This window comes from Phascolarctos cinereus, unplaced genomic scaffold, assembly GCF_003287225.1.
Source record: "Phascolarctos cinereus isolate Bilbo 61053 unplaced genomic scaffold, phaCin_HiC Scaffold_4;HRSCAF=312, whole genome shotgun sequence".
NCBI classification, from domain to species: Eukaryota; Metazoa; Chordata; class Mammalia; order Diprotodontia; family Phascolarctidae; genus Phascolarctos; species Phascolarctos cinereus.
Window position 1 is genome coordinate 699,532,511 of NW_027555847.1, and position 27,121 is coordinate 699,559,631.

A 27,121-nucleotide genomic window follows, 5' to 3' on the forward strand; every position below is an offset into this window, starting at 1 on the left:
TTAAGGACAATAAATGTCAAGTCATATTGCGTTTTAAGAAATCAATTTCCCATGTACAAGGAAGAGGGTTATGATTGGGCTCAAAAATTTATCTGAAAAGTAGTTGGGGATTCAAGAAAGCATGAGATCAGGATTCATAGGGTTATAGAAATAATAATAATAGCATTTACTTAGAACTTCAAGGTTTGCAAGACACTTTACAACTATCATCTCATTTTTCTACTCTCAACAATCCTGAGAGGTAGGTGTTGTTATTAGGAATTTTATAGTTGAGGAAAATGAGGCAGACAGAGGGTAAGTGACTTGCCCAAGGTCACACAGCTAGTGTCTGAAGCTGGATTTGAACTCAGGTCTTCCTAACTCCACTGCATCACCTAAGTGGAAGGGACCTCAGAGGTACCCTAGTTTGATTCCCCTCATTTTACAGATGGAGAAACTGAGGCCTCTAGAGTAGTGGGTTTGCCCAAGGTCACACAAGTGATGAGCTGTTGCATTATAGAATAGGGTTCTGGATTCTCTTGACCTTGACATTTTGTTTGCTAAGAGCAGATGTCTCCTACCCAGAAGGGCCTACATCAAGCAAAGCGCTCAGGAAGCCTGCAGGGACCAAGTGAGTCCCAGACAATGCCCCAGACTGGCATCAGACTCATGCAGCTGCATGCTGGGCCCTGGAGTGTTTGGCTGCATTCCAGATGTGAAGCTCAGCAGAAGGGCCTTTCCCTTAAAGAGGCTTCACAGCTGGCTGTCCCACAGCTCCGGGGCAGGTGGGATTTCTCCTTCCATGAAGGCTTTGAAATGAAGATAGATAAATCCCTCGCTGGCCAGGATGGGTTAGCCTCAAGGCAGAGGATGGGGCACAGGACTCCGTGGACCTTTCCAGCCTTGTGATTGGATCCCGAAGAATCTTCTGCACATTTGCTAATATTTCAGGATTACTCCACATGACATCCCCTCTGGGACTGTCCATCCACCTCTCCCCAGATGGAGAGGAGAGCTCCCTCTCTGTCCCTCCCTGATCCGTCCCAGGACTCTCCTCTCTAACCTCATCCTCTGGATCTCTTCCTACTTCAGACCATACCCACATCACCTTAGCAGGCCTCCCCAGAGGGACTGGTGTCCATGGAAATGGAAAGTGAGCTGTGAGGGGGACCCTGCACCGGATGTGGGGGAGGAGGACGATTAACTAAGCATCCAGCTCCTTCCACTTGCCAAGGAACCCTTTGTCACATCTCTTATTTTAATTAACTTGCCTCATTAGAAATGCCCACATTGTGCATAATAAATATTCCAGACACTTCTGTATTTGTCTTCTTGGAATTCTTAAGCAGAAGAGAAAATCTCTCTCAGTCTCACTCAGTCTGTCTATCTGTCTGACCTTCCTCTCTCTCTTCTCTCTCTCTCTCCTCTCTCTCTCTCTCTCTCCTCTCTCTTCTCTCTCTTCTCTCTCTCTCTCTCTCTCTCTCTCTCTCTCTCTCTCTCTCTTCCCTTTCTTCTCTGTCTCTGTCTCTCTCTGTCTCTCTGTCTCTGTCTGTGTGTGTGTCTCTCTCTCCTTTTTCCCACTGTCTTACCTTCTCTCCCTTTTCTCCATCCCCCAAGCACAGCCTCTCTCTCTTTCTCTGTGTCTCTGTCTCACTGTCTCTCCTGTTTATCCATCCCTCAAGCCTGAGCTCTCCATCTCTGTCCCTCCTCCTCTGTCTCTGTCCCTCACTCACCTTCTCTTCTATTTCTCCTTCTCCCTCCCCCACCCTCTTTCCTTTTTCCTCTCCCCCTCAGGTTTTATTAAACCCACAACATCTCCCAGTTAATCCAAGAAGGCATCTCCTGCCATCTCTCCCCAGCCTGTCCCATATATCTTCCCCAGCACAGTGTGCTGACATTTCCAACTTACTTGCTGGTCCTTTAATTAGTATGTTCTACAAGATAAGGCTGTCCTCCAGATCTCTCCAACGTTTTGTCAAAAATGGTCCTGAAAGTCAGCTCCTCAGATGAGGCTGGCGTTCTGCCTGGAATATGGAAATCGCACTGGTCTTTTTATGTTAATTATCTGGTTTTCTTTCTCCTCTGTGGCTGTCACGCTCTCCTCTCTGGGGGAATTAGTTTGAAAAAGCTGCCTTTTGTTTTTTGGTTTCTGTTTTTTGGTGGAGAGACTTTGGCAGTTCTCAGACCACAGCCCAAGGCCTCTGGGGAGCTCAGTGGAGGAAAACCCCACCCACCCCACCCCAAAAAAAAAACCTTCATTGCTGGCTATCTGGTGGAAGAGAGCTGGCTTCAAAGTCAAAGAACCCGAGTTCAAATCTCGCCTGCAAGATATACTACCTGCATCACTTTGGGCATAAGACTCGACCTGTCTGAGCCTCAGTTTCCTCATCTATAAGATGAGAAGGGTTGCCACTCCAGGAATACCCCTAGTCCCCAAGCTTAGCTCATGTAGCATCTCCTTCAAAAGGCCTTTTCTCCTCCCACCAGCCCTGACTGCCCCTCCCCTACTCCAAAATGACTTTGCTTGTCTATAGCTTCCATTTGCTTATCTTTGGACACCCCACCCCACCCCCAGCATATAAACTCCTTGAGGGCAAGCCTTGTGTATTTGAATGGATGCTTTGTGTCTGGCACAAGGTAGATGCTCAATAAATATTTGTTGGTTGATTAAAATTTTTTTAAAGAATAAAAAATAATAAAATGATAGGGTTCAACCAGATGGCCTCTGAGGTCCCCTGTCAGCTCTAGAACTGTAATCCTGTGGTGCTACTGTTTGATATTAGCCAAGTCACTTAACCCCTCTGTGCCTCAGTTTCCTCATGTGTAAAATGAGAGGGTCAGACTAGATGGTCTCTGAGGTCCCTTCTATCTCTGTATCCACAATCCTATACATCAGCAGCCCGGGGGGGGGGGGGCCAGGCGCTGACGCCCACCCTTCCAACCTTTTTCAAGGCTCTGTCAGAGACAGGACAGACAGAAGAAGCTTCCTCTGGGCTCCCCTTGGGAAGTGGACACACAGGACCCAAATGACATCACCAAGCTCTGGGGCAAAAGGGTTACTGAGGCACCCAAGGATTTCAAGGGTCAGCTTTGCATCTGAAGCCAAAGCCCACCTTACTGACATGCCTGAGGGGCTCTAGAGCTGGATGGGGAAACTGAGCCCCAGAGGAAGGGAAATGACTTACCCAGGGTCATACAGCTCCCTTGATTCTGGGTCACATTCTCTTCTATCGTCTTCCATTCAAGGGAAAAATAGGAATTTCATGAAAGAGAGGCAATGTGACATGTCGGATGGATTTCAGGACTGGAAGGTAGAGCGACCTGGCCTAGAATCCCACTTCCGACACCTCTGGTCTCTCATCTGTGAAATGGGAGTAATAGCCATAGCACCTACCTCACCTTGGAGGCTCCACTGAGAGACCATCATTGGATCAACCAATCAAACAGGAAGCATTTATTAAGTGCCTGCTGTGTAAAAAAGCCGTCCAAGCTCTGCTTCCACTTCCTCTCTTATCAATCTGTTCTCAGCCCTTTGCAATGTGGCTCCCGAACTCATCACCCCAGAGAAACTGCTCCCTTCAGCGCCAAATGCCCTGGGTCTTTTCTCATCCTGTGTGCCCGCATTTGATGCTGCTGACCGCCCCAGGGTGCTCTCTCCTCTCTCAGCTTTCATGACACTGTTCTGTCCTGGTTCTCTGTGTCTGACTACTCCTCCCCAGTATCCTCTGATGGCTCGTCCATGTGACCCCCCCTAACTGTGGGGGTTTGCCAACACTCTGTCCTAGGTCCTCTTTTCTCTCTCCTCACTCTGTCTCTGTCTCTTTCTGTATTTGTCTCTATTTCTGTCTCTCTCTCTCTCTGTCTCTCCCTCTCTCCCTCTCCTCCCTCCCTCCCTCTCTTCCTACTCTCTCCATCTCTCTCTCTCTCTCTCTCTCTCTCTCTCTCTCTCTCTCTCTCTCTCTCTCTCTGCCCCCCCATCAGCTCCCATGGATTTAATCATTACCTTCTTACATAATACTCCCAAGTGTCTATATCCAGCCTTTGCCTCTCCCCGATCTTCAGCCCCACACCACCAATTACCTACTAGTTTATTCCAAACTGAACGTCTAGAAGATGTCCCAAACCTGAACTCATTCTCTCTTCCCCAAACCCTGCATCTGCTGGACTTTGCTACTTCTGAAGAAGGCACCACCGTCTTCTTCGCCATATTCTCTACATCTCCCTCCTCTCCCTCCCCTGTACGCAATCAGCTGCCAAATCTTGCTATCCCTACCTTCCTGATCTCTGCCATACTATCCCTCATCTCCACTCCAACAGCTGCCACCTTCACTCACATTCCCTTATCCCCTCTTCCCTGGATTTGTTCAACAGCTTCCTTTTTGTCTCCCTGTCTCAAGCCTCTCTCCCCCTCCAGTCCTTCCTACACCATCCATGGCTCCCTATTGCCTCTCTGTTAAAGCCCTTCATAACCTGGCCCCAACCCATCTTTCCAGACTCAGTGGATATTTGTTATTGTTGAGTCATTCTTCAGTTGTTTCCAGTTGGGGTTTTCTTGGCAAAGATCCACTGGAGTGATTTGCCATTTCTCTCTCCAGCACATTTTACATATGAAGAAACTGAGGCAAACAGGGTTAAAGTGACTCACTCAGGGTCACACTGCTAGTAAGGATCTGAGGATGTATCCCTGTGATCCTCCTGACTCCAAGCCTGGCACTCTATCCACTGCACCACCTAGCTCTAGGAATTATTATTAATATTCATCATTATTAATATTAACATCCCCCATGGATATTACTTACCCTCTTGCACTCTGATCCAGCCAAGCTAACTTTCTCTCTGTTCCTCCCCCCATCTCTGTGCCTTGACACTGGCTGCCCCCCCCATGTCACCCTCCTTACTTCTGCTTCCTAGCAACCCTTCCTTCCCCCTCTACATGTCTTTCCTGATCCCCAAAACTGATGTTGACTTTCCTCCCAAACTCCCATGATTTAACTATATTCTACATCTCCGTATTTATGCCCTTTACATTTATGCCCATATATACTTGTATGTGTATGTCTCCCCCATGAGAACATCAGCTCCTTATGAGGAGGGATTTTCATGCTTTGCCCCTGCAGACTCAGTGCGCCCATAAAGACTTGTGGATTAACTGATGGATATTCCAGGTGCCACAGAGACAGAGCTGGAACAGGCCCTGCCCTCAATGACCTTCCATTCTACTGGGTAGAAAACATCCATACAGCAGGCACAAGGTCATTTAGGGGGCAAGTGCTGGCGGGGGGAGGGGGGGAATCGGGAAGGGGCCAGCATAGATGGGGGCATTTTAACTGAGCTCAGAAGGGAGCCCAGGATTCTCAGAGGCTGAGGGGAGGGGGTGAGGGGCACCCTGTAGGGCAAAGGATCATGGACTTAAAAATGGGAAGAAACCTCAGATATCTAACCCGGAGGTTCTTAACTTTTTTGGAACCGTGGACCTCTTGGGCAGTCTAGTGAAGACAGAGAGACATACAGAAAGAAAAACAGCAAGAAAATCCCCTCTCAGAATTATGTTTTTAAATGCATAAAATAAAGTACGTAGGGTTACAAAGGAAACTAGTTATATTAAAATACAGTTATGGAAAAAAATTTTAAAAACAAGTTCATGGACCCCAGTTCAAGAACCTCTGATATAGCCCAAATTCCACATTTTACAAATGAGTAAACTGAGGCCCAGAGAGGGGAAAGGATTTGCCCAGGATTACACAGGTAGCAAGTGGACGTAGGCTCCTAGACCCGGAGCTAGGAGAGATCTCTAAGGCCATATCATCCAAACCCCTAAATTGAGCCTCAGGAAGACAGTGACTTGCCCAAGGTCACACTACAAGGTAATGTCAGAAGTGAGATTTGAACCCAGGGCTTTGGAACCTTTCCAGTGCCCCAAAAGAAATCCTCCCTTTGCAAACTTTAAGACCATTCATCTAACTTCTCTCTGTCTTTCTCTCCCTCCCTCTCTGTCTCTCTCTCCATCTCTATCTCTCCTTCTCTCTCCATCTCTTTCTCTCTCTGTCTCTCTGTCTGTCTGTCTCTCTCTCTCTCCCTGCACTCCCCCCCCTTTCTTTTGCCAACCTTAAGAACCATGGGACTTTTCCATCCATCTTCCGTCTGTGTGTGTGTGTGTCTATCTCTCTCTCTCTCTCTCTGTGTCTCTCTCTGTCTCCCTTTCTCTCTCTCTCTCTCTCTTTCTCTCTCTCTGTCTCTCTCTCTCTGTCTGTCTCTCTCTATCTCTGTCTCTGTCTCTCCATCTCTCCTTCTCTCTGTCTCTCTCTCCTTCTCTCTGTCTCTCTCTCCCTCCCTCTCTCTGTCTCTCTGCGTTTCTCTGTCTCTCTCTTTATCTCTGTCTCTCTGTCTGTGTGTGTCTGTCTGTCTCTCTCTGTGTCTCTCTGTCTCTGTCTCTCCCTCCCTCTCTCTGTCTCTCTGTATTTCTCTGTCTCTCTCTTTATCTCTCTGTCTCTCTCTGTGTGTCTCTCTCTGTCTCTCTCTGTCTCTGTCTCTGTCTCTGTCTCTCTCTCCCTGCACTCCCCCCCTTTCTTTTGCCAACCTTAAGAACCATGGGACTTTTCCATCCATCTTCCGTCTATGTGTGTGTCTGTCTGTCTCTCTCTCTCTCTCTGTGTCTCTCCCTTTCTCTCTCTCTGTCTCTCTCTTTCTCTCTCTCTGTCTCTCTCTCTGTCTCCCCCCCCCACTCCCCCCCTTTCTTTTGCCAACCTTAAGAACCATGGGAGTTTCCCATCCATCTTCTGTCATGTGAGCTCCTTGAGAGCAGGGGCTGGGATGCCTTTGCTGTTTGTACACCCAGCACTTGGCACAGTGCCCAGCACCTGTAAGCACTTAATAAACCCTTGGTTCATTCATTCTCTTCCCTGTTTCTCCCTGCCCCTCTCTCCTGCTGCGCCCCTGGGCCACACGACAGCGAGTCCAGGAGAAGCACGGTCCACGCCATCCCCGCCGCCCAGCCCTGGGGAGCCCGAGAAGAGCTCCCAGGAGCCCCTGAGCCTGACCCTGGAGAGTAGCAAGGAGAATCAGCAGCCCGAAGGCCGCTCAGGCTCCTCGCTGAGCGGAAAGACCTACACCGCCAGCCAGGCCGCCGGAGGGATCCAGGAGATTGTGGCCATGTCCCCCGAGCTGGACACCTACTCCATCACCAAGAAGGTCAAGGAGGTGCTGACGGACAATAACCTAGGTACGGGAGAGCAGGGTACAGCCTGGGCTTAACCCGAGGGCTCCAGGGCCCTGCCCACGCCCTCTCCGGTTCTCCGAACACAGCCCCTCGGGTACCAGGCCCCGCATCACAGACCCAGAGCTGCAAAGGCCTGAGAGCCTGTCCCGTGAAACCCTTTCATTTTACAGATGAGGACACTGGGGGCCAGGGGCCTTGAGCGACATGTAGAATTGTGTGCATGTGTGTGTGCATGTGTGGACCAATATGGATGTGTGTACCTGTGTCTCTGCAGATTACGCGTGTGATGAGTGTATTGTTGTGATGAGTGTATTACGTGTAACGGTGTACCAGTATGTGTGATACTGTGTGTATATGTATGTGTGTGCCTGGCTGTATGTATATTGTGCATGTATTATATGTGTGTAAATGTGTGCCTGTATGTGTGATACTGTGTGTATCATATACATGTGTATGTATGTGTGTCTGTACATATGTATAATGTGTATGCATTATATGTGTGTAAATGTGTGTCTGTATGTATGATAGTGTGTGTGCACATATACATGTGCTTGTGTGCATGTGGATTGTGTGTTTAGGTATTGCATGTGTGTAAATGTATGCCTTGCATGTTGCATCCACGTATAGTGTGTGCATGTATGTGTGTGCATTGTGTATGTATATGCATGTGTGCATTATGTGATGAGCCTATTGCTGTGCATATATATATATATGTGTTTCCCTGTGTGTGTGAATTGTGCATGTGTATGTGTATGTGTGTGCCTGTATATATTATGTGTGTGTCTATATGTGCATACCTAAATATAGCATATGTACGGATTGTATGTGTGTTTTGTGTATGTGTTCCTGTATGTATATCGTGTGTGTTGTATATGTTTATTACATGTGTCTACATGTGTGTGTTGTGTGCTGTGTGTGTGTGTGCCTGCCTGTATGTGTATTATATGTGTGTGGTGTGTATTTGGGCAGCTTGGTGGCACAGTGGATAAAACACTGGGCTTGGAATCATGAAGACCTAAGTTCAAATGTGGCCTCAGACACTAGCTGTGTGACCCTGGATAAGTCACTTCACCCTGTTTGCCTCAGTCTCCTCATCTGTCCCATGAGCTGGAGAAGGAATCAGCAAACTACTCCAGTATCTTTGCCAAGAAAACCCCAAACGGAGTCATAGAGAGTCAGACACGACTGGAAAATGACTCAACAATTTTGCATTTATATATTGTGTGCCTATATTTATGTGTTATTATGTATGTGCATATTGTGTGTGCATGCACGTATGTGTATTGTATGTGATGTATTGTGTATGTGTGTTGTGTGTACATGTATGTATTGCATATATGTAATGTGTGTGTATGGCCTGTAGATGTTTGTATGTCTGTGTGTGTTCCCAGCACGTGGCCCAGTGCCTGGCACGTAGTAGGCACCTTATGCTTTTTTCCTTGACGTAGAGGATCATGGCTCTGAGGCCAGAAGGAACCTCAGACGCCCTATGCCCAGCCCTCGACAATGAGAGAACCGAGGCCCAAAGAGGTGACGGGCCCAAGGTCACACAGCGTAAATGGCAGAGGCAGGATTCGAGGCCAGTCCCTCTGCCTCCCAACCCCGCGCTCCTTGCATTGTGCCATGCTGCCTGGCCCAGCTCAGCCCAGACCAGGACTGGGGCATTGAGAAGGCATCTAGACCTTTATGGACTTGGAGTCTGGAGAGCAGGGGCACCCAGGACATTTAATAAATGCCTGCTGGTAGATTGACTGAGTCCCAGCTCTGACCCTCATTAGCTGAAAGGCAGAAATGCAAAGAGCAGAGGAGAGAAAAGAGGTTCTGTAACTGTGAGATCCCTGGGCTCCGATCCTGATGCCATCTGACCATGTGATCCTGGCCCAGTCACCTGCACTGCCTGCCCCGCAGGAGAGTGGGGCTTAGCAAGTTAAAGATGTCAGTCTTTCATTCGTTTGTTCATTTATTCATTTGCATATTTGTAAAAGATTTACACAAAGTCATCATTAAATTAATACTCATTAGCCTCCCCTCTGCCCAGGAGAGTGGTCACTGGGGATGAGCTTATTTTGGGCTTATATCGGACCAGTCCTGCCCTTATTAACTCTGGTGAGGAAGGTGGGGGCTAAAGGGGGCACCCTGAAATATGCACATCCCCCAGCCAGGGGACTTCTAGGCCCCCTCTGGAACCCTGATGGATTCCTCCCTTCTCACCCTAGGTCAGCGGCTCTTTGGGGAGAGCATCCTGGGCTTGACACAGGGCTCAGTGTCAGACCTCCTGTCCCGCCCCAAGCCATGGCACAAGCTTAGCCTGAAAGGGAGGGAGCCCTTTGTGCGGATGCAGCTCTGGCTGAATGACCCCCACAATGTGGAGAAGCTCCGGGACATGAAGAAGATGGAAAAGAAAGGTGAGGCTCAGGTAGCGGAATGGGAAGGAAGGATCCCGCAGCTGATGTTAGCTTCTCTGGGCTTCACTTCTCCCCCAAGAACCGAATCACGTCTCTAGGCCTAGGTTCTGACAATAATCATAACTGACATCAATAATGAGAACATAGAACTAGGCTGTATTGTTCTGTTTCACAAACACCTTCCTTACTACCCAGAGCAAGACCTGAGTTCGAATTGCTGCTCTACCACTTACTTCCTATGTGACCCTGGGCAAAATCATTTCAGGTCTCCAGGACTCAGCTTCTCTCTCTGCAAAATGAAGGCATTTGGAATAGATGACCACTCTGAGCCTTTCCAACTCTATATCCATGACTCAAAGAACCTGGCAGGGCACAGGACGGGAGTGGCAAGGGTGAAAGTAGAATGGACCAGACTTAGGATTCCATTGGTGTAGGGAACTCCCAGGCAACAAACGCCCTCTCCCAATGCAGATTGGTATTGGCTGTATAATTTATAGTCTGAGAGGTTCCTGAAGGCACTCAGGAGTTAAGTGATTTGCCCAGGAACACTCCTCCAACATGGGTCATAGATGAGACTGGAACCTGCCTTTCTGACTCTGAGGATAACCTGATGTTCATTATGCTAAGCTGCTTCTCAGTATTATCATTATCATTATTATTATTTCCATATCTGTGATAGTAGCAATGAGGCCACTCCCTGCACTCCATACACCAACACAGCTCACAACCCATCCAGACCTTCCCATCCAATATGGCGCTTGTCCCCAACCTCCTACCAATCTTCTCACTTGACACATTGGAGGTCATCCCCCAGGCCAGGGTTTCTTCCCCTCCTTTATGTTATGAACCCCTCTGGCAGTCCACTGAAGCCCACAGGCCCCTTCTCAGAAGAATAGCCTGTTGCCTTCATTTTTAATGGATGGAGATGCTAAATAAGATAGAAACTCATAAGAGGTAAGTGAAAATAAAGACGTAATTTTGTTCCCCTTCCAAGTTCACAGACCTCCTGAAATCCAGGGGACTCCAGGTTAAGAGACCCTGATCTAGGCCTTTTCACATTCAAAGGATTCCAGGATAGAAGGGTGGTTCCACATCAGCTGTACCTCACTTACCCTTCATGACACTTCCCTTCATTACACTTCCCTTTCCAAGTATTTATCCTCCTGACAATACCTTTGGACAAGCAGAGTGGTGCCGTGAATAGAGAGCCAGTCTTGGGGCACAGAAAGGCCTGCTTTCTAGTCTTGCCTCTGACCCATCCTGTGGGCAAGTCACAGAACTTGCTCAGTGGCCCAAACAACTCTCTAAGGGGATAAGGTGAAAAACAGCTACTGATCTACATTAGTAAAGGGAGTTTGTTCACAGGGAGATCCCTATGCAGATAAAATCACATCTTGACTGAGAGAGACAGAGACAGAGAATGAGAGATGGATGGATGGATAGATAGATGATTGAATAGCGAAATGGAGAGATAGATACATTGATTAATGGATAGATAGAAAGATGATTGAATACAGAGGGATGGATGGATAACTATAGATACATTGATGATGGCTAAGTAGTCAGGCAGATGGATGGATAGTTACATAGATAGATACATAGATGGATAATTGGATAGAGAGATATGGATAGATATACTAACTGATGATGGATAGAAAGACAGATAATAGATGATTGGATAGAGATAGATACATTGATTGATAGTGGATAGACAGATGATTGGATCAATACTACTTTGATTGATGGTGGACAGATAGGTAGATGATTGGATGGAGAGGGATGAATGGATAGCTATAGATACATTGATGATGGATACGTAGATAGGCAGATGGATAGACAGATAAATAGATACCTGGATAGAAAGAGATGGATGGATGCACTGCCTGATGATGGATAGACATAATAGATGATTGGATAGGAAGATAGATGCATTGATGATGGCTAGATAGAAAGATAGGTAGATGATTGGATAGAGAGGGATGGATGGATAGACAGAGATAGACTGATGATGGATAGCTAGATAGATAGGCAGATAGATGGATAGATAGACAGAGATCTCCTGTCATCTCCTCATGCCCACCATGGGTACCTCCATTGTCCTTTAGGAGACTCACAATTTCTTCAGAGACTGCAGTACCCCATGACTCACAGCCTGACTGTGAAAAAGGTTATTTTAAAAAAGATGGATGACTTTTGTTTCAGGGAGTAGTTTGAGGTCATTAACGGCACTGCCCATTTTCCCAAGTGAAATCCACCCTATCTTCTCTTGAGGAGAAGTTCTGATTCAGCTCCAGAAACAGTATCAATAGTAATTATCTCATCTAACAGAGGCAGAGTGAGAGAGTGGACAGAAAGCTGGCCTCTGAATCTAGAAGGCCAGAGTTCAGGCTCTGCCTCTGATCTGCCCTGGCTGTGTGGCCAGGGCCAGTCACTTAACGTTTCTGGGCCCCAGGCAGCTCCTTCAGCCTGTAAATTACAGCACAGGTCGCCATGCTAGGGGGAGTTTCTTCATTGGCAGCCTCCCCCATCAGTGGCATCACAGGTCCAGTCCCCAAAATCAATCAAGCCTTTATTAAGTGCCTGCTGCATGCTAGGCGCAGGTGATACACAGACAAAAAAAAATCTTTGCCCTCAGCTTACCTTCTAAAGGGGGAGGAGGGGAAAAGAAACCATCTTATGATATTCGTTCTTAACATTCCTGAGTCCCTGGAGGTAGAATTAGTTCCAGAGAATCAGGATGGGTATGTGATGGACATGCCTGGCCTGGGCTTTTCTCCCTCAGCCTACCTGAAACGTCGCTATGGGCTCATCAGCACTGGGTCAGACAGTGAATCACCCGTCACACGCTCTGAGTGCCCCAGCCCCGGGCTTCAGCCCCAGGACCTGAGCCTCCTGCAGATTAAGAAACCCAGGGTGGTCCTGGCCCCAGAGGAGAAGGAAGCCCTGAAGAAGGCCTACCAGCTGGAGCCCTACCCATCCCAGCAGACCATCGAGCTGCTCTCTTTCCAGCTTAACCTCAAAACCAACACTGTCATCAACTGGTTCCACAATTATAGGTGATTTGGGGATCCCAGCACTGAAGGGGTGGAGCAGCTGGGGAGGCAGGGGTCTGGGGAGGGACAACAGCTATGGGTGGAAGAATAAAGGTGGCTGAGATCAAAGGAGAGAGGGATGGATGGGCTGAAAACAGTGGGAGTGACTAGGATCGGGAAGATTGAGGGATGGATGGCATAAGCGGGACTCCAAGGATAAATGTTATAGTCAGAGTGAAGGCATCTGGGGTGATGGCAGGGGCAAGGGAGGGAAAACATGGGCAGGGGTGAGTGAGGGTGACTGGGAATAAATAGTATCTGAGGCAGATTTGAACCCAGGTCTGATTTTTCCAGGCCCAGCCCTCTATCTACTGTTCCTCTATCCTAGGTGCCTAAAAAAGTTTATTTGGCACCTACAGTGAGCCAGGTACTACACTAAGTGTTTTATAAATCTTATCTCCTTTGATCTCCAAAGGAGTCTTGGTAGGGTTACATATGGAAAGAGTGAGGACAGCTTGTTCAGAAGGAGAGAAGGTTAGACCGGGCAGAAGGAGTGGGGGTGTCTGGGCCAGGTGGATAGAGGAATGAGGTGGGGAAAGCGCGGGTAACTGAGGTCAGGAGATGGAAGAAGGGCAGCTATTTGAATCCTTCCTAGGAGGGAAGGATAAATGGGATGGAATAAATAAATGGGTAATTGAAGTCCAGTGGATGGAGGGAGGGATAGGGTGGGGAGGGTAAGGTCAGTGGGGTCAATGGGATGGAGAAAATAGGTCAGGGGATGGAGAAATGGATCTGATGAGGAGAGTGTGGGCAAGGGAAGGATGTCTGGATGGATAAATATGAGTGGTGGGGGTCAGGAAGATGGAGGGAGTGGGCGAGTTGTGTTCAGGACATGAGAGAGGATAAGACTGGGGTGGGATGGATTGATAATATAGAGAAAACAGGGAGCGCCTGATCAGGAGGATGGAAGGAGTTGGGCGGGCCATGAGGGATGGATGAGCTAGAGGGAGCTGGCGATCTTGGTTGGGGGACAGAGTGAAGCATCGAATGGGAGCAACTAGGTGAAGGGGTGGAAGGCATAGGGGGCAACTGGGGTCTTTGGATATAAGAGTGGATAAAGTAGAGGGAGTCAAGTGGGGGCTTAGGACTAGACTCTTTTTCTTCTGTTAACTAAACCCAGTGCTTTGGGGGTTGTTGGGGGCTTCTTAGCTAATTTCTAAGTAAATTGGCTAATTTCTCCCATAAGCAATAATAGGGGTGAGGATGAGGAGCCATGGAAGGTAGCACAGTCTCTCTAGTTGAGAAACCAAATCCATCCAACTGAGATCACGTTCTGGTTCCTAGTGTGGTTAGTACTTGGGTCTTCTTGGGCGATGAAGAGGCTTGGATTATAGTTTGGGGTCTTAGGCAACCAACCCTCTCCCCAGAGTCATTTCGGAAACTTTTCACCCAAGCTGCCCACTCTCTTCATCCCAAGGGATCCTTCTGACTCAGGACAAAGACAGCATTAAGGAAAGGGCCCCAAAGGCTAGACAGGAAGCTTCTGGGTCGGTCCCACTCTTACAGCCCCTTCTTAATTATCTGCCCCACCAGTGGTGGGAAGAATCCAAATCCTGGGCCGGAATGAAGCATGGAGACCCCCCCCAGTCCAGCCTTCTCATTAGGAGGGCCCTGAGTGACCTACCTCGGGTCACACGCATCCTAGTAAGTGCCCCCTGCAGGATTTAGGCCCAGTCTTCCTGACGCTGCATCCAGCCCTCTCTCTGCTCCCTCGTCTATGTTCTTTGGTTTTTCTTTTCCCCAAATGGAGCAGACTGTCCTTCCTAATGATATGAAAAGACTTTGCAGCCCCTGACCAAATCCCAACTGGATGGGGGGGGGAACAGGACCCAGGTGAAAACTTACCTGCAAGTACCCGTTCCCCTGGGGAGCCAAGCAGAGATGGACAAAGGACAGGCCTGGCTCATGGCCTTCCGCACTGGGCTGCTGGTTTCAATCAGTTGGTCCATTTGGGGCCAGTTTGTAAAGACGTCTTGGGGCAATGGAGAAAGCCCTGAACTGGAAGTCAGGAGACTGGGGTCCAGCCCAGCATCTGCCATTCATTCACAGTGACCCTAGTCAAATCTCCTCATCTCTGGACCTGAGTTTCCTGTCTTGTAAAATGAGAAGGTTGAGATCATTCCCTGCTCTAACATACTATGTTCTAAGCCGCAGGGGTGAGGAACCCACGTCCTTGAGGCCACATGCTCTGTGAAGTTTGGATTCTGTCAAAGGGCCACACTTGAGGACCCAGAAGGCCACATGCGGACTCGAGGCCACTTACCCTATAAGGTCTCTCCCTGAGCTGATATTTTTTGTTCTAAGGCCCCTCCAGCTTTGACATTCCCTGTTCTAAGGCCCCTCCAGCTCTGACATTCTCTGTTCTAAGACCCCTCCAGCTCTGACATTCCCTGTTCTCAGACACCTCCAGCTCTGACATTCCCTGTTCTAAGGCCCCTCCAGCTCTGACATTCCCTGTTCTAAAGCCCCTCCAGCTCTGACATTTCCTGTTCTAAGACCCCTCCCAGCTCTGACATTCCCTGTTCTAAGGCCCCTCCAGCTCTGACATTCTCTGTTCTCAGACCCCTCCCAGCTATGACATTCCCTGTTCAAAGGCCCCTCCAGCTCTGACATTCCCTGTTCTCAGACCCCTCCAGCTCTGACATTCCCTGTTCTAAGGCCCCTCCAGCTCTGACATTCCCTGTTCTAAGACCCCTCCAGCTCTGACATTCCCTGTTCTCAGACCCCTCCAGCTCTGACATTCCCTGTTCTCAGACCCCTCCAGCTCTGACATCCCCTGTTCCAAGGCCCCTCCAGCTCTGACATCCCCTGTTCCAAGGCCCCTCCAGCTCTGACATCCCCTGTTCCAAGGCCCCTCCAGCTCTGACATCCCCTGTTCCAAGGCCCCTCCAGCTCTGACATCCCCTGTTCTAAGGCCCCTCCAGCTCTGACATTGCCTGTTCTAAGGCCCCTCCAGCTCTGACATTCCCTGTTCTAAAGCCCCTCCAGCTCTGACATTCCCTGTTCTTTTTTTTAAACATTTTTATTCAAAGTTTTGAGCTCCAAATTCTATCCTTCCCTCCTCCCCGAGATGGTAAGCAATCAGATATAGGTTATACATCTGCGATTATGTGTAACATTTCTATATTAGTCATTTTGTACAAGAAGACTCAAATAGAAAAACAAATGAAAGAAAGTGAAAAATAGCCTGCTTCAGTCTGTATTCAATCAATGTCGATTCTTTCTCTGGAGGCGGAGAGTACAAGCGTTCTTTCGGGATCGTCTTGGAACATTGCATTGCTGGGCGTAGCTAAGTCATTCACGGTTCTTCAGCAGACAGTGTTGCTGTTACTAAGTGCAGCGCTCTGGTTCTGCTCACTTCACTTTGCATCAGTTCATGTCAGTCTTTCCTGGTTTTTCTGTAATCATCCTGTTTGTCATTTCTCCTTTTAGCACAATAATATTCCATTACAATCACATACCACAGCTTATTTAGCCATTCCCCAATTCATGGGCATCCCTTTGATTTCCAGTGTTTAGCCACCACAAATAGAACTGCTATAAATATTTTTTTTTTACAAATAGATCCTTTTCCTTTTTTTTTTTTTTTGATGTCTTTGGGACATAGACCTGGCCATGTGTATTGCTGGGGTATGCACAATTTTATAGCCCTTTCGGCATAGCTCCAAACTGCTCTCCACAATGGTCGGATCAGTTCACAATTCCACCAACAGTGCATTAGTATTCCACTTTTCTCACATACCCTCCAAAATCCAACATTTTCCTTTTTTGTCACATTAGCCAATCTGATAGGTATAAAGTGGTACCTGAGAATTATTTTAATTTGCATTTCTCTAATCAATAGTGATTTAGAGCATTTTTTTCATATGACTATAGATAGCTTTGGCTTCTTTGTCTGAAAACTTCCTGTTCATATCCGTTGACCATTTATCAATTGGGGAATGACTTGTATTTTTATAAATTTGACTCAGTTCTCTCTATATTTGAGAAATGAGGCCTTTATCAGAGATACCTATTGCAAAAAATTTTTTCCCAGTTTTCCACTTTCCTTATAATTTTAGTTGTATTGGTTTTGTTTGTGCAAAAACTTTTAAATTTTATATAATCAAAATCATCTATTTTATATTATATAATGCTCTCTATATCTTCTTTGGTCCTAAATTCTTCCCTTATCCATAAATCTAACAGATAAACTATTCCATGCTCTCTTAATTTTCTTATGGTATCATCCTTTATGTGTAAATCATGTACCCATTTTGACCTTATCTTGGAGTACAGTGTGAGATGTTGGTCTATACCTAGTTTCTGCCATACTGTTTTCCAGTTTTCCCAGCAGTTTTTGTCAAATAATGAGTTTTTGTTCCAAAAGCTTGGATCTTTGGGTTTATCATATACTAGATTACTATGGTCATAACATTCCCTATTCTAAGGCCCCTCCCAGCTCTAATATTCTCTGTTCTCAGGCCCCTCTCAGCCCTGACATTGCCTGTTCTAAGGCCTCAGATTAGACATTCACTTATTCTGTAATGTGAATCATTACATTCTGAGCTTTTTGAGGGCAGGATTCATGTTTTTTGCCTTTCTTTGTAGCCCGATTTTAGCACAGTACCTGGCACATAGTAGGTGTTTTTTTTAAAAAATGCGCTTATTGACTTAAATCCACTGTAGTAGAATGGATTGATTGTCTGACAATTGTATTTGATTTCAAGCAGAGATGGCCTCCAGCTGTTATCACTTTGGTTGCTTGGGATAACCAAAGCCCAGGGCGCTCTGGGACTATGGGGCCGACAGCCCCTGCTCTCGCACCCTCACCACCTGCTGACTTTCTGTTTCTGCCACAGGTCCAGGATGCGTCGAGAGATGCTGGTGGAGGGCACCCAGGACAATGACACTGACCTAGACCAGAGCAGCTGCCCCAGCTTCCCGCCAGCCAGCAACTGCCACCAGGGGCCCACCCCCCTGAGCCCAGACTCAGAGGCCGAAGACCAGAAACCCATGGTGAAGGAGCTAGAGCTCCAGGGCCCGAGTGACAGCTTTGCCCCTCTCCCGGCCCAGGGCAAGACCCTGATCGTGATCAAGCAGGAGCAGGAGGAAGGGGAGGAAGAAGAGGAGGGCTTGGGGCTTCACAACTCAGGGGAGGCAGAAATGGGCCAGACCCAAGGCCCGAGCCTCAAAGAAGAGCTGCCCGAGTCCACAGGCACGGAAGAAGTCCAGAAGAGGACCTCAGGGGCCCTCCTGCATGGTAGCAACATGCACCAGGCACCTGCCACCCCAGACTGCCCCCTCCTCCACCTGCCCCAAGAGATTGAGGATGGGGAGCGGCTCCACCCTGACCCCATCAGCTTTAAATCCACCTCCGAGTCTTCCCGCTGTAGCCTGGAGGTGTCCCTGAACTCACCCTCGGCCGCCTCCTCTCCTGGCCTCATGATGTCCGTGTCGCCCGTGCCCTCCTCCTCAGCCCCCATCTCTCCCTCCCCACCCGGCGCCACCCTTGCCAAAGTGCCGAGTTCCAGCCCCTCTGCAGAGACAGCCGGGGCCTTGCACCCCGGCACCAAGCCAAACCCCAGCACCCAGCGGCGGCATGAGAAGATGGCCAACCTGAACAACATTATCCACCGGTTAGAGCGGGCTGCCAACCGCGAGGAGGCCATGGAGTGGGAATTCTGAAACTCAGAGCCCATTCCCCAGCCTCCTTCAGCTGGCAAGGCCCTCTGCCCAAGGAGATAAGATGGGGGAGGGGGACAGAGCAAACCTATCAAACTCTATCTGTGGACTGTGATTTGTGGGGATTGTTTTTTTCTAATTCCATGACATTTTGAGGGGATGGGTGGGAAGTTTCAGAGTCAGGCCTTCTCTTCAACCCTGACTAACATCCCTGCAGGCGGTGGTGGGCTTGGCCCTGTTCCATCCTCGCTGGGAAAACTCAGAACTCTTTTAGAAAGAAAAAAAAAAAGAAAATATTTATAGACCTCTTTTAGCTATTTTAATAAAGGATCCTTTCGAATTTATTAACGGTTTAAGCTGCTTTGATATTCAAGAGAGCTGTAAGTCAGGACGATGTAGCAGTTGTCCGGAGACAGACGGTCTCTGAAGTCTTGTAGTTCGCCACTGGATGAGATTAAAGAAGACGTTTGTTCAAAGCCATCACAAAGCACTAGGAGACTGACCAAATGGAGTAACTTCTGAAGCGCGGGGTTTTTTTTCCCACATTTGTCTGTGAGACAGTGCATTACTACTGCCCTTTCCAAGACTGTTGGAAAAAAAAAAAGGAAAAAAAAAGTCCCAAAAGACTCTAAATGCAAAACTTTGATGCCATCGAGTATATATTTCATTCTGGTGGTATGTTTTTTGAAACCCCTTGTAACACCGAATGTCATGTGCCGTTGTATATGTTGTAGAAATGTCGGCGGTAGTCCTTCCTGAGCGAGATGTAGCATGGTACATAAAAAAAATTCCTTACACTTCCTCTAGTTAGAAACCTGCAATCCACAGAAGCCAAGCACCGTCCATGGACAAAACATATTTCCCAATCCCCAAAGTGACCTGTGTGTGAGTGTGGGTGGGTGAGGGGCAAAAGGGTTGGCGAGAAGGCTGGAATCCAGCCCAGGGGAGAGGGTGGCAGGGAGTAGGGAGACAACCCAGAGATATTGAGAAATCCTTGGCCTAGGCAGGTCTTTGCCCACAAATACAGAATCCCAGTTATGACACCTTGGTAGATTTTCTCCAAGAGAGTTGGGGCATACCCCAGGGTAAGATGCTGCCATTATTCTACCCTTCCCTGGAATAAGATAACCATCATCATCCTCTCCTTCCTCATCTTTTGAGAAAGCCACAGAATTCATCATCCTTCTAGCCCTGGGGATGGACTGAAAAAAGAAATTGAAAACCTCCGGTTCCCCTTCATACCTTCTGTCTTGTTTTGAGGTTGGACAGCATTCAAAACTCAAATACCATAGGTCTAGAGAGCTGGATCTGGGGAACATGGAATGTCGGGATCGGTCCCCTCCTCTGTGAGTTGATGAGGTCCTCATCTCAAAGGCCAGAGTCTCAGACCACAAGCATCGGTGGGCAGGGCCAATCAAGCAGCAGCCGCTCTCAACCAAACCTTCCCCAGATCTTTCCAGTGTACTGGCTCTGGAAGACCATCAGACTCAAAGTCGACGTCCCCACTTGAGTGGTTTCCAACTTCTTAGCTGTGGCAAGCTTTGTAGATTTCTTTTGGGTTTTCCCCCACATGGGTGGCATGTGGAACTGACATTTTCTTTTTAAATTTTTTTTTGACCTCTCCATTAAAAGACTGTCCAATCCATTGGTTGAATCCAAAGTTAAATCAGGACAGCCAGAGGCAGGGAAAGTTGATTGCCTTCGAGAGAGACAGATATGACTGATGAGGGGCTTAGAGAGTTTGGGAGGGAGGGTATGAAACAACTCTGTCGAAGCACCAGGAAGCCACAGGGAGGATGCAAGAAGACTTAAGGTTGTTCCAGAGAACGCAATTCTAATATGTCTGGCCATGGGCCCCTCGGTCATCCAAGTGGAACCTCTGTACCAAATGGCCCAGGCAAACCCTGACGGGGAAAACTTAACCTTTCCACACACCCAGGCTATGCATCGAAGAGTTTTCCACTGTATACATTTTTATCCAAATGAAGGTATTTTTATATTCTGGCAGTAGTTAACAGTGACCAATTTTAAAAAGGAATGAACCTGGAATAGAGAGACCACCTTCGTTTCGCAACCATAGCCCCGTCAGAACCAAGCGAACCATGGAAATGGACCTATTTTTACTGTCGAAACCAACGCTGTACTGAGGTCTAGGCATACACGCATACTACTCTTCATAGAGTGCTAGTCTTAGCTTTAGTGGAACGGGATTGGAATAAGCACTTAGGATAGTCTTCAAACACGGAAATCCTGTTGTACTCAAAGCTAGTGGACCTGTGAACACCTCTCGTTGGGCTCATGTACTGTACGGAAAAAAAAAAATAAGTTTCTATGAGAGATTGATGAACTTTGTTAAAAATTTTAAAAATGAACAAGTTCTGTAAACAAGCCACTAAAAATACAGAATTGTATAATAATGCTTGAGTGTGCGCTTCTGTTTTGACTGGGAGATGGGGCCAGGGGACAGCAGTCCTGGTAACCAAACTCTTGACCGAACTGAGAGGCAGGAAGTCACAGCAATGGAGATCCATGGTGGCCTGAATGGTGGTAAGTGGATATTTTCAGGATCCCTGTACCTCCAAGACAAAGTGAGGCTGGGATGAGTTAGCCACTTTGGTAAAGGTCCATGCCAATGAGGGAGCAAGATGACATCATTAAGCCCTCTCCCAGCTCTGATGTTCCCTGTTCAAAGACCCCTCCCAGCTGTGATGTTCTATGATATGGGTAAAATATATGTTCAGTTCCTGAACCAATTATCTTCTCTCTTATGTCACAGGATGACCCCCCCAACTCGGCCCAGCCCAAATGTCAATAGATGCTCAAAAGACACCTTGCCTATTCGTGCAGCAAGTATATAATGTTAAGGATCAATTATTTAGAGGCAGCTCGGTTGCACAGTGGATAGAGCACTGAATCTACAGTCAGGAAGAGCTCAGATCCAGTCTGGCTTCAGACACTTGGTGGCTATGTGACCCTGGGCAAGTCACTTAACCTGTATTTGCCTCCATTTCCTCAATGGCAAAATGGGGATAATAATCCACCCCCCAGGTTTGCTATGAGGACCAAATGAGAAAATATTTGTAAAGTGCTCAGCACAGTGCCTGGCACATAGTAGGTGCTTAATATATGCTTGTTAATTAAAAGCAACAAAGGCTTTTTGAGATAAATATGAACATCCCCAAGGACGTATGATATTTGGCATGTGGAGAACAGAGGCAGAATGGGGGAGTAGATAGAATGCTGGATTGGGACTCAGGAAGAAGACATATATTTCAGTCTTGACTCTGGTATTTACTGTGTGACTGATCCTTAACTTCTCTCCCTCAGACAACTCTCTTGGACTTCTCTGCCAATTTATAAACGGGTATGACCTTGGTCAACCTGGTTAACCTTATTGGGCCTCAGTTTCCTCCTCTGTAAAAGGAGGAGCTCAGAGTGGATGGTCTGTAATGTGTCTTCTCGCTCCCAATCTATGGTCTCTCTTATGGTTCCTTAAGAAGTGTCTGGTCCTATAAACAGGCACCTTCCTCCAGTCCTCATGTGGCCTGATCTCAACAACATGACAAATATAGGCGAAAAGTAAATAGGAAAGGAAACTGTGAGTGCTTGGCTGAACTATATCCTTAAGTGAGAGGGGTTTGCCAGAAATGGGAAGTCCAAGACTGGAATTTGAGCAGAGTTCTGAAGAATATGTTTGGTTTGAAAGACTGGCTCAGCTCCCATTGTAGGGAACCCTAAAACATTCATCTGCTCATTCCTTCCCTTCAAATATAGTTAGAGCAGGTCAAAACATCACCCATGATGTCACTGATCCTCTTAGAAAACAAAGGATGAAGAACCACAACAGCTTGCTTATTCTTGCCCCCAACTTTTAAAAAATAGGATCCTCATATTTTGAGCTAGAAGAATCCTTAGAGCTCATCTAGTCCAACTCCCCAAGACCTTCCATTTTACAGATTAAAAAGATGGAATTTACACACCTTTTCCACATAGAATTTCAGCATTTGGAAGGACATCAGTGGCCATTGAGTCCAACATATACCTGAAAGGATTCTCACTACAATGTACCTTATAAGTGGTCACCCAGCCTCTACTTGAGTATCACCAGTGGGAGAGAACCCACAACCTTCCATTCTATTTGGAAACAGCTTGAATTGCTGGAGAGTTCTTCTCTACATCCAGGATAAATCTGTCACTTTGGGACTTCCACCCACTGCTCTGAGTTCTGTCTGTCCCCTACGGTCCAAGAGAACAAGTTGGGTCCCTCTTCCACATTCACCCTCTTCAGATATTTGAAGCCAGCTATCATGTTCCCCTGTCTTCCCTTGTCCAGCTAAATATCTCTTCAAAGTCACACAGGTAGGGTGAAAGTCATAGGATTATGAATCTAAACTGAATAAGACCAGAAAGGCCATCTAGCCCTACCCCTCTTTCTATAGATGAGGAAACATGACTTGCCCAAGATCACACAGCTTATTAATAAGTGACAAGGCTGCTACTTGAGCTCTGGTTCTGTGACTCCATGTTCCCAAACTTGGCTCTCTTTCCCCTAAACCATCCTGCCTCTAAATAAGCCATTGATCTTTTCATAATAAATAATTTGGGCTGTCTTAGAACATTGGGTCATATTACATTATAGTATAGCATTACAATAATATTAGGAAGTATGGGACGTCTAGAGCCTGATTTTGAAGTGAGAAAATATCGGTTGGGGTTAAGGAGCTGTGTAGGCTTCGAAGACCCCTCAGGGTCCCAGTCAGTTCTCTCTGACGTGGCCCTCTTTGCCTGTTTGATGAAGCCTATAGACTCTCTCCAAATAATGTTTTTGATTGCATAAAACACATGACTATTAATTATATTGAAATATTTATCAAAATATTTTAAATATAATAAATTCACAGATTTGGGGTTAAGAACTCCTGCTCTAGGACTAGAAGTTACTAACAAGCTGCTAGTCTGTATTGGTGGAGGGAATCTTCACACAAGGAGTTTTCCCCACATTGACAGTATCACTGGACCACTATCTTTTTTTTTTTTTAATTAGGTCTCCTATTTCACTCACGCTAGAAATGCAGGTGGCTACTCATGGGCCCGATCTTACTACTGATTTCAGTTTCTGATGTGGACCAGTTCACCTCCACTTAGGCAAAATGGTGGTCCCATTTTCAGGACCTCACCACATCAATGCCAAACTGTTGGGATTCCTGGTGTACACCTAGCTAGACCCCAGCCTTCCTACCAAAAGTCCAGCATTCTTTCCATGACCCCATTATCTCTCTCTCTCTCTCTCTCTCTCTCTCTCTCAGACACACACCCCCCCTCACTCAGAAGCAGACAGAAGTAAACCATATTCTTTTTTCTAAGACAATGGGGGTTAAATGACTTGCCCAGGGTCACACAGCTATTATGTGTCAAGTGTCTGAGGTCACATTTGAACTCAAGTCTTCCTGTCTCCAGGGCCAGTACTCTAGCTGCCCCATAAATCATATTTAAAAGGCCAGGGTAGCAAACTGTGTGAGCTACAGACAGACAGTGAGGCAGGGATAGGAACCAATGGATAGGAATTGGGCCAAATATCTTCTAGAAACTGGGTCCCTTCTTATTACATCCAGAGGAATACATTTAGAGCCAAGATAGGGGGAGTCAAAGATTCTTAAGCGGGGGATAGACCTCAGCATGTCCAACATGTACACAGAGGGAATCTTCTCTAGACTGGAGTATGCTGATAAATGTTTAACGTCCCAGCTCTCCAGAAAATGAAAATTACATATAAAATACATACATTTAAGTCTGATCTGTGCTATTAACACTTTCTTAAAGCCTAAGCAATCAAAAAAAAAATCAAGCCCTGATTGTAGAGATTTCTTCAGTGTAAATAAATGCTCACACCTGAAAATTTAACAATCAGCTTTCACAAGTAAATGAGCTCATTTTTTTTTTTAGATAGGCAATGGGGTTAAGTGACTTGCTCAGGGTCACACAGCTAGTAAGTATTATGTGTCTGAGGCCGGATCTGAACTCAGGTTCTCCTGAATCCAAGGCTGGTGCTCTATCCACTGCGCCACCTAGCTGCCCCCCAGCTTTCACAAATAGTTAGAGCTGACTCCAGCCCAGCCCTAGCTAAGGCAGACAACATCGCCCAAAACTGGGCATCCAGCCTCTGCTTGAATACCTCCAGCCACAGAGTATCTGCTCCCTCCCAAGGCAGCCCATTCTACTGAGGACAGTTCTGAATGGCAGGGAGTTGTTCCTGGCATCCATACCAAACAGGTTACTTCGCAACTTCTCTCCATTGTTATTGGCTCTGCCTTCTAAGGCAAAACACAAGTTTAAGAAAAAATAATTATAAACAAAGTAGTTCAGGGGCGTGGAGAAAAGCTGGAGGAAAAAGTACACTTTCCTACTTTTTTCCTACGAATTTTTACAAATGCAAACATTTTAAGGCAAAAAAAAAAATCCATTCTCTACGTCCTGTCCATATTGAATTTGTGATAAATCCCACCTATTCCATTTCTCCCCACCTTCTCCCAAGAATCCATGCTCCTTGACAGGCTTTGTAGAAAAATCAAACAGAAACCCCAAGAAGCAAACCCCAGGTCCAAGCAAAGACTGAGGTCTGGAGGGGGCCAGACAAGCTGAAGGGCATGTTTTGGAAAATAATCATAATCAATAGATGTATCAGTAGTTGTCATTGTTTAGCCATGTCCAACTTTTCGTGACTCCATCTGGGGTCTTCTTGACAAAGATCCTGGAGCAGTTTGCCATTTCCTTCTCCAGCTTAGTTTACATATGAGGACACTGAGGCAAACGGGGTTAGGTGACTGACCCAGGGTCACACAACTAGTAAATGTCTAAGGCTAGATTTGAACTCAGTAGAAAAGGGGCTAAATTTGGAATGAATGACAAAGCATTTGTGGGATACTTCTTATATGCCAGGTACTGTGATAAGCACTGAGGAGACAAATATACGGAATCAAGACACAGGCCTTGCCCTCAGGGAGTTTACATTCTAATAAGGGAAGACAACTCATAAAGGAGAATTAGAAAGGGAGGAAGATGAGCAGGTGGCTGGAGTGCAAACAGTATGGTTTTCAATAGACTCTGCTTACTAGCTGGGTGATCTTAAGCGACTTAATCATCCTGGGCCTCAGTTTCCTCATCTGTAAAATATAGGGATTAGAATGAGGCATCTGGGTGGGGCAGCCAGCACTAGACCTGGACTCAGAGAGACCTCAGGTACTTACAAGCTGTGTGACCCTGGCCAAGTCACTTCATCTCTGTTTGACTCAGTTTCCTCATCTGTAAAAGTGGGGATAATAAAATCACCTACCTCCCAGGGTCATGGTGAGGATCAAATGGGAAAATATTTGTAAAGTGCTTTGCAAATTGTAAAGCACTTTGTAAATGCTAGCTAATATAATTAGACTAGCTAGCCTCTAATGGCCCTCCCAGCTCTGAATCTCTAATCCTAATTTTGTCTTTTTATCCCCAGAACACATAGCAGATATTTAAAAAATGCATTTTGAATAGTAAATAATATTATTTATTAATGAATAATATTAACAATATTGATTGTGGTAATGTTAATAATTATATTAAGATGATTATTATTAATAATGCTATTAAGGATGATAATTATAATTAATCCAGATAATAATTAATAATGACAAATCAAGGAGTATGTGTCCCAGGGATGGTTCCAATTCTCAGGCCTGAGAAACCTCTCTGAGGGAGCACAGAGGCCTTGCTCTGCCTTGTAAGGGCAGGGGAGTGGCAGCCTGGTTCTGCCTGGTCCTCTCTTTTCCTAACCCCTCAATGCTCCTGCATGAACCTCCTCCAGTTGGACCCTCCGGATTCCCAGGACAGCATCGGCAGCATGAGAATTCTGGGAGCCTGTTAGGATACAGAATGTCAGGGCTGGGAGGGGGCTTAGGGTACAGACTCTTAGAACTAAGAGCTCAAATGTCAGAGTTGGGAAATCAGAGCTGAGAGACACCTTTGAGTAGAGAATGTTAGAATATGGAATGTCAGAGCTGGGATGGGTCTTAGAACCTAGAAGGTCAGAAAACAATTAAAAGCCATTTCAGCGGTCAGACGTTAGTACAATCCTCTTGTTTTTTCAGAGGAGGAATTTTAACATTTTAAAGGATGTGACTTGCCCAATATCACACAAGTAAGAAGTGACAAGATCAACGATTTAACCTAGGTCCTTGGATCCAAATTCTCTGTCCTACATTGCCTCTTAAGAAAAAAAAAGAGATCCACTTGAATTTCCCCAGTGCTTGCCTCACCACCAAAGAGTTTACTCCTTATCAATACCACTCCCCTCACTCTGTAAACATCTATTGCTGCCCACCTCCCCATTTCCCCCATGAGGAAAACTGAATCCCATTGGCAAGGAAGAAAATCCGCTGAAGTTCAGACCGTTAGGAGAAATGGGAAGAGAACCCTGAAGTTGGGTCACAATTCAATTTGTTGTCTTTGGATTAAATACACCTCTTGGGCTATAAGTAGCATTGACTCACACTTCCCATCTTAGAGGGAGATTAGCTGGCCCACTGTTTCCATTTTTTGTCCTTGTGTTTCCTTAATGAGAAATACGACCTTACATAGATCCAGACAGTATAGCTGCTTGTCGCTTCCACGCCTGTGCTTGGGGCTTTATGTCTGCTAAATTAATAAATCTATATGCTCGTGAAGAATTTAAGCTAGTTTGTCTGCTACAAGGTGCCAGGGGAGGGGGTTGAAGAATTTATTTTTAATTA

At 46.6% G+C, this 27,121-nt stretch overlaps 1 protein-coding gene across 1 annotated transcript in view; it reads left to right on the forward strand.

Moving 5' to 3' along the window:
* The window catches only part of CUX2 (cut like homeobox 2), a 378,211-nt gene extending 357,436 nt beyond the window's left edge, over window positions 1-20,775 (forward strand). Inside the window, 4 exon segments of the mRNA XM_020970269.2 lie at window positions 6,929-7,198; window positions 9,412-9,600; window positions 12,383-12,656; window positions 17,534-20,775. Coding sequence (XP_020825928.1) covers window positions 6,929-7,198; window positions 9,412-9,600; window positions 12,383-12,656; window positions 17,534-18,359 — 1,559 coding nt within the window. The 3' untranslated portion in view covers window positions 18,360-20,775.
* The last annotated feature ends 6,346 nt before the right edge of the window (window positions 20,776-27,121 follow it).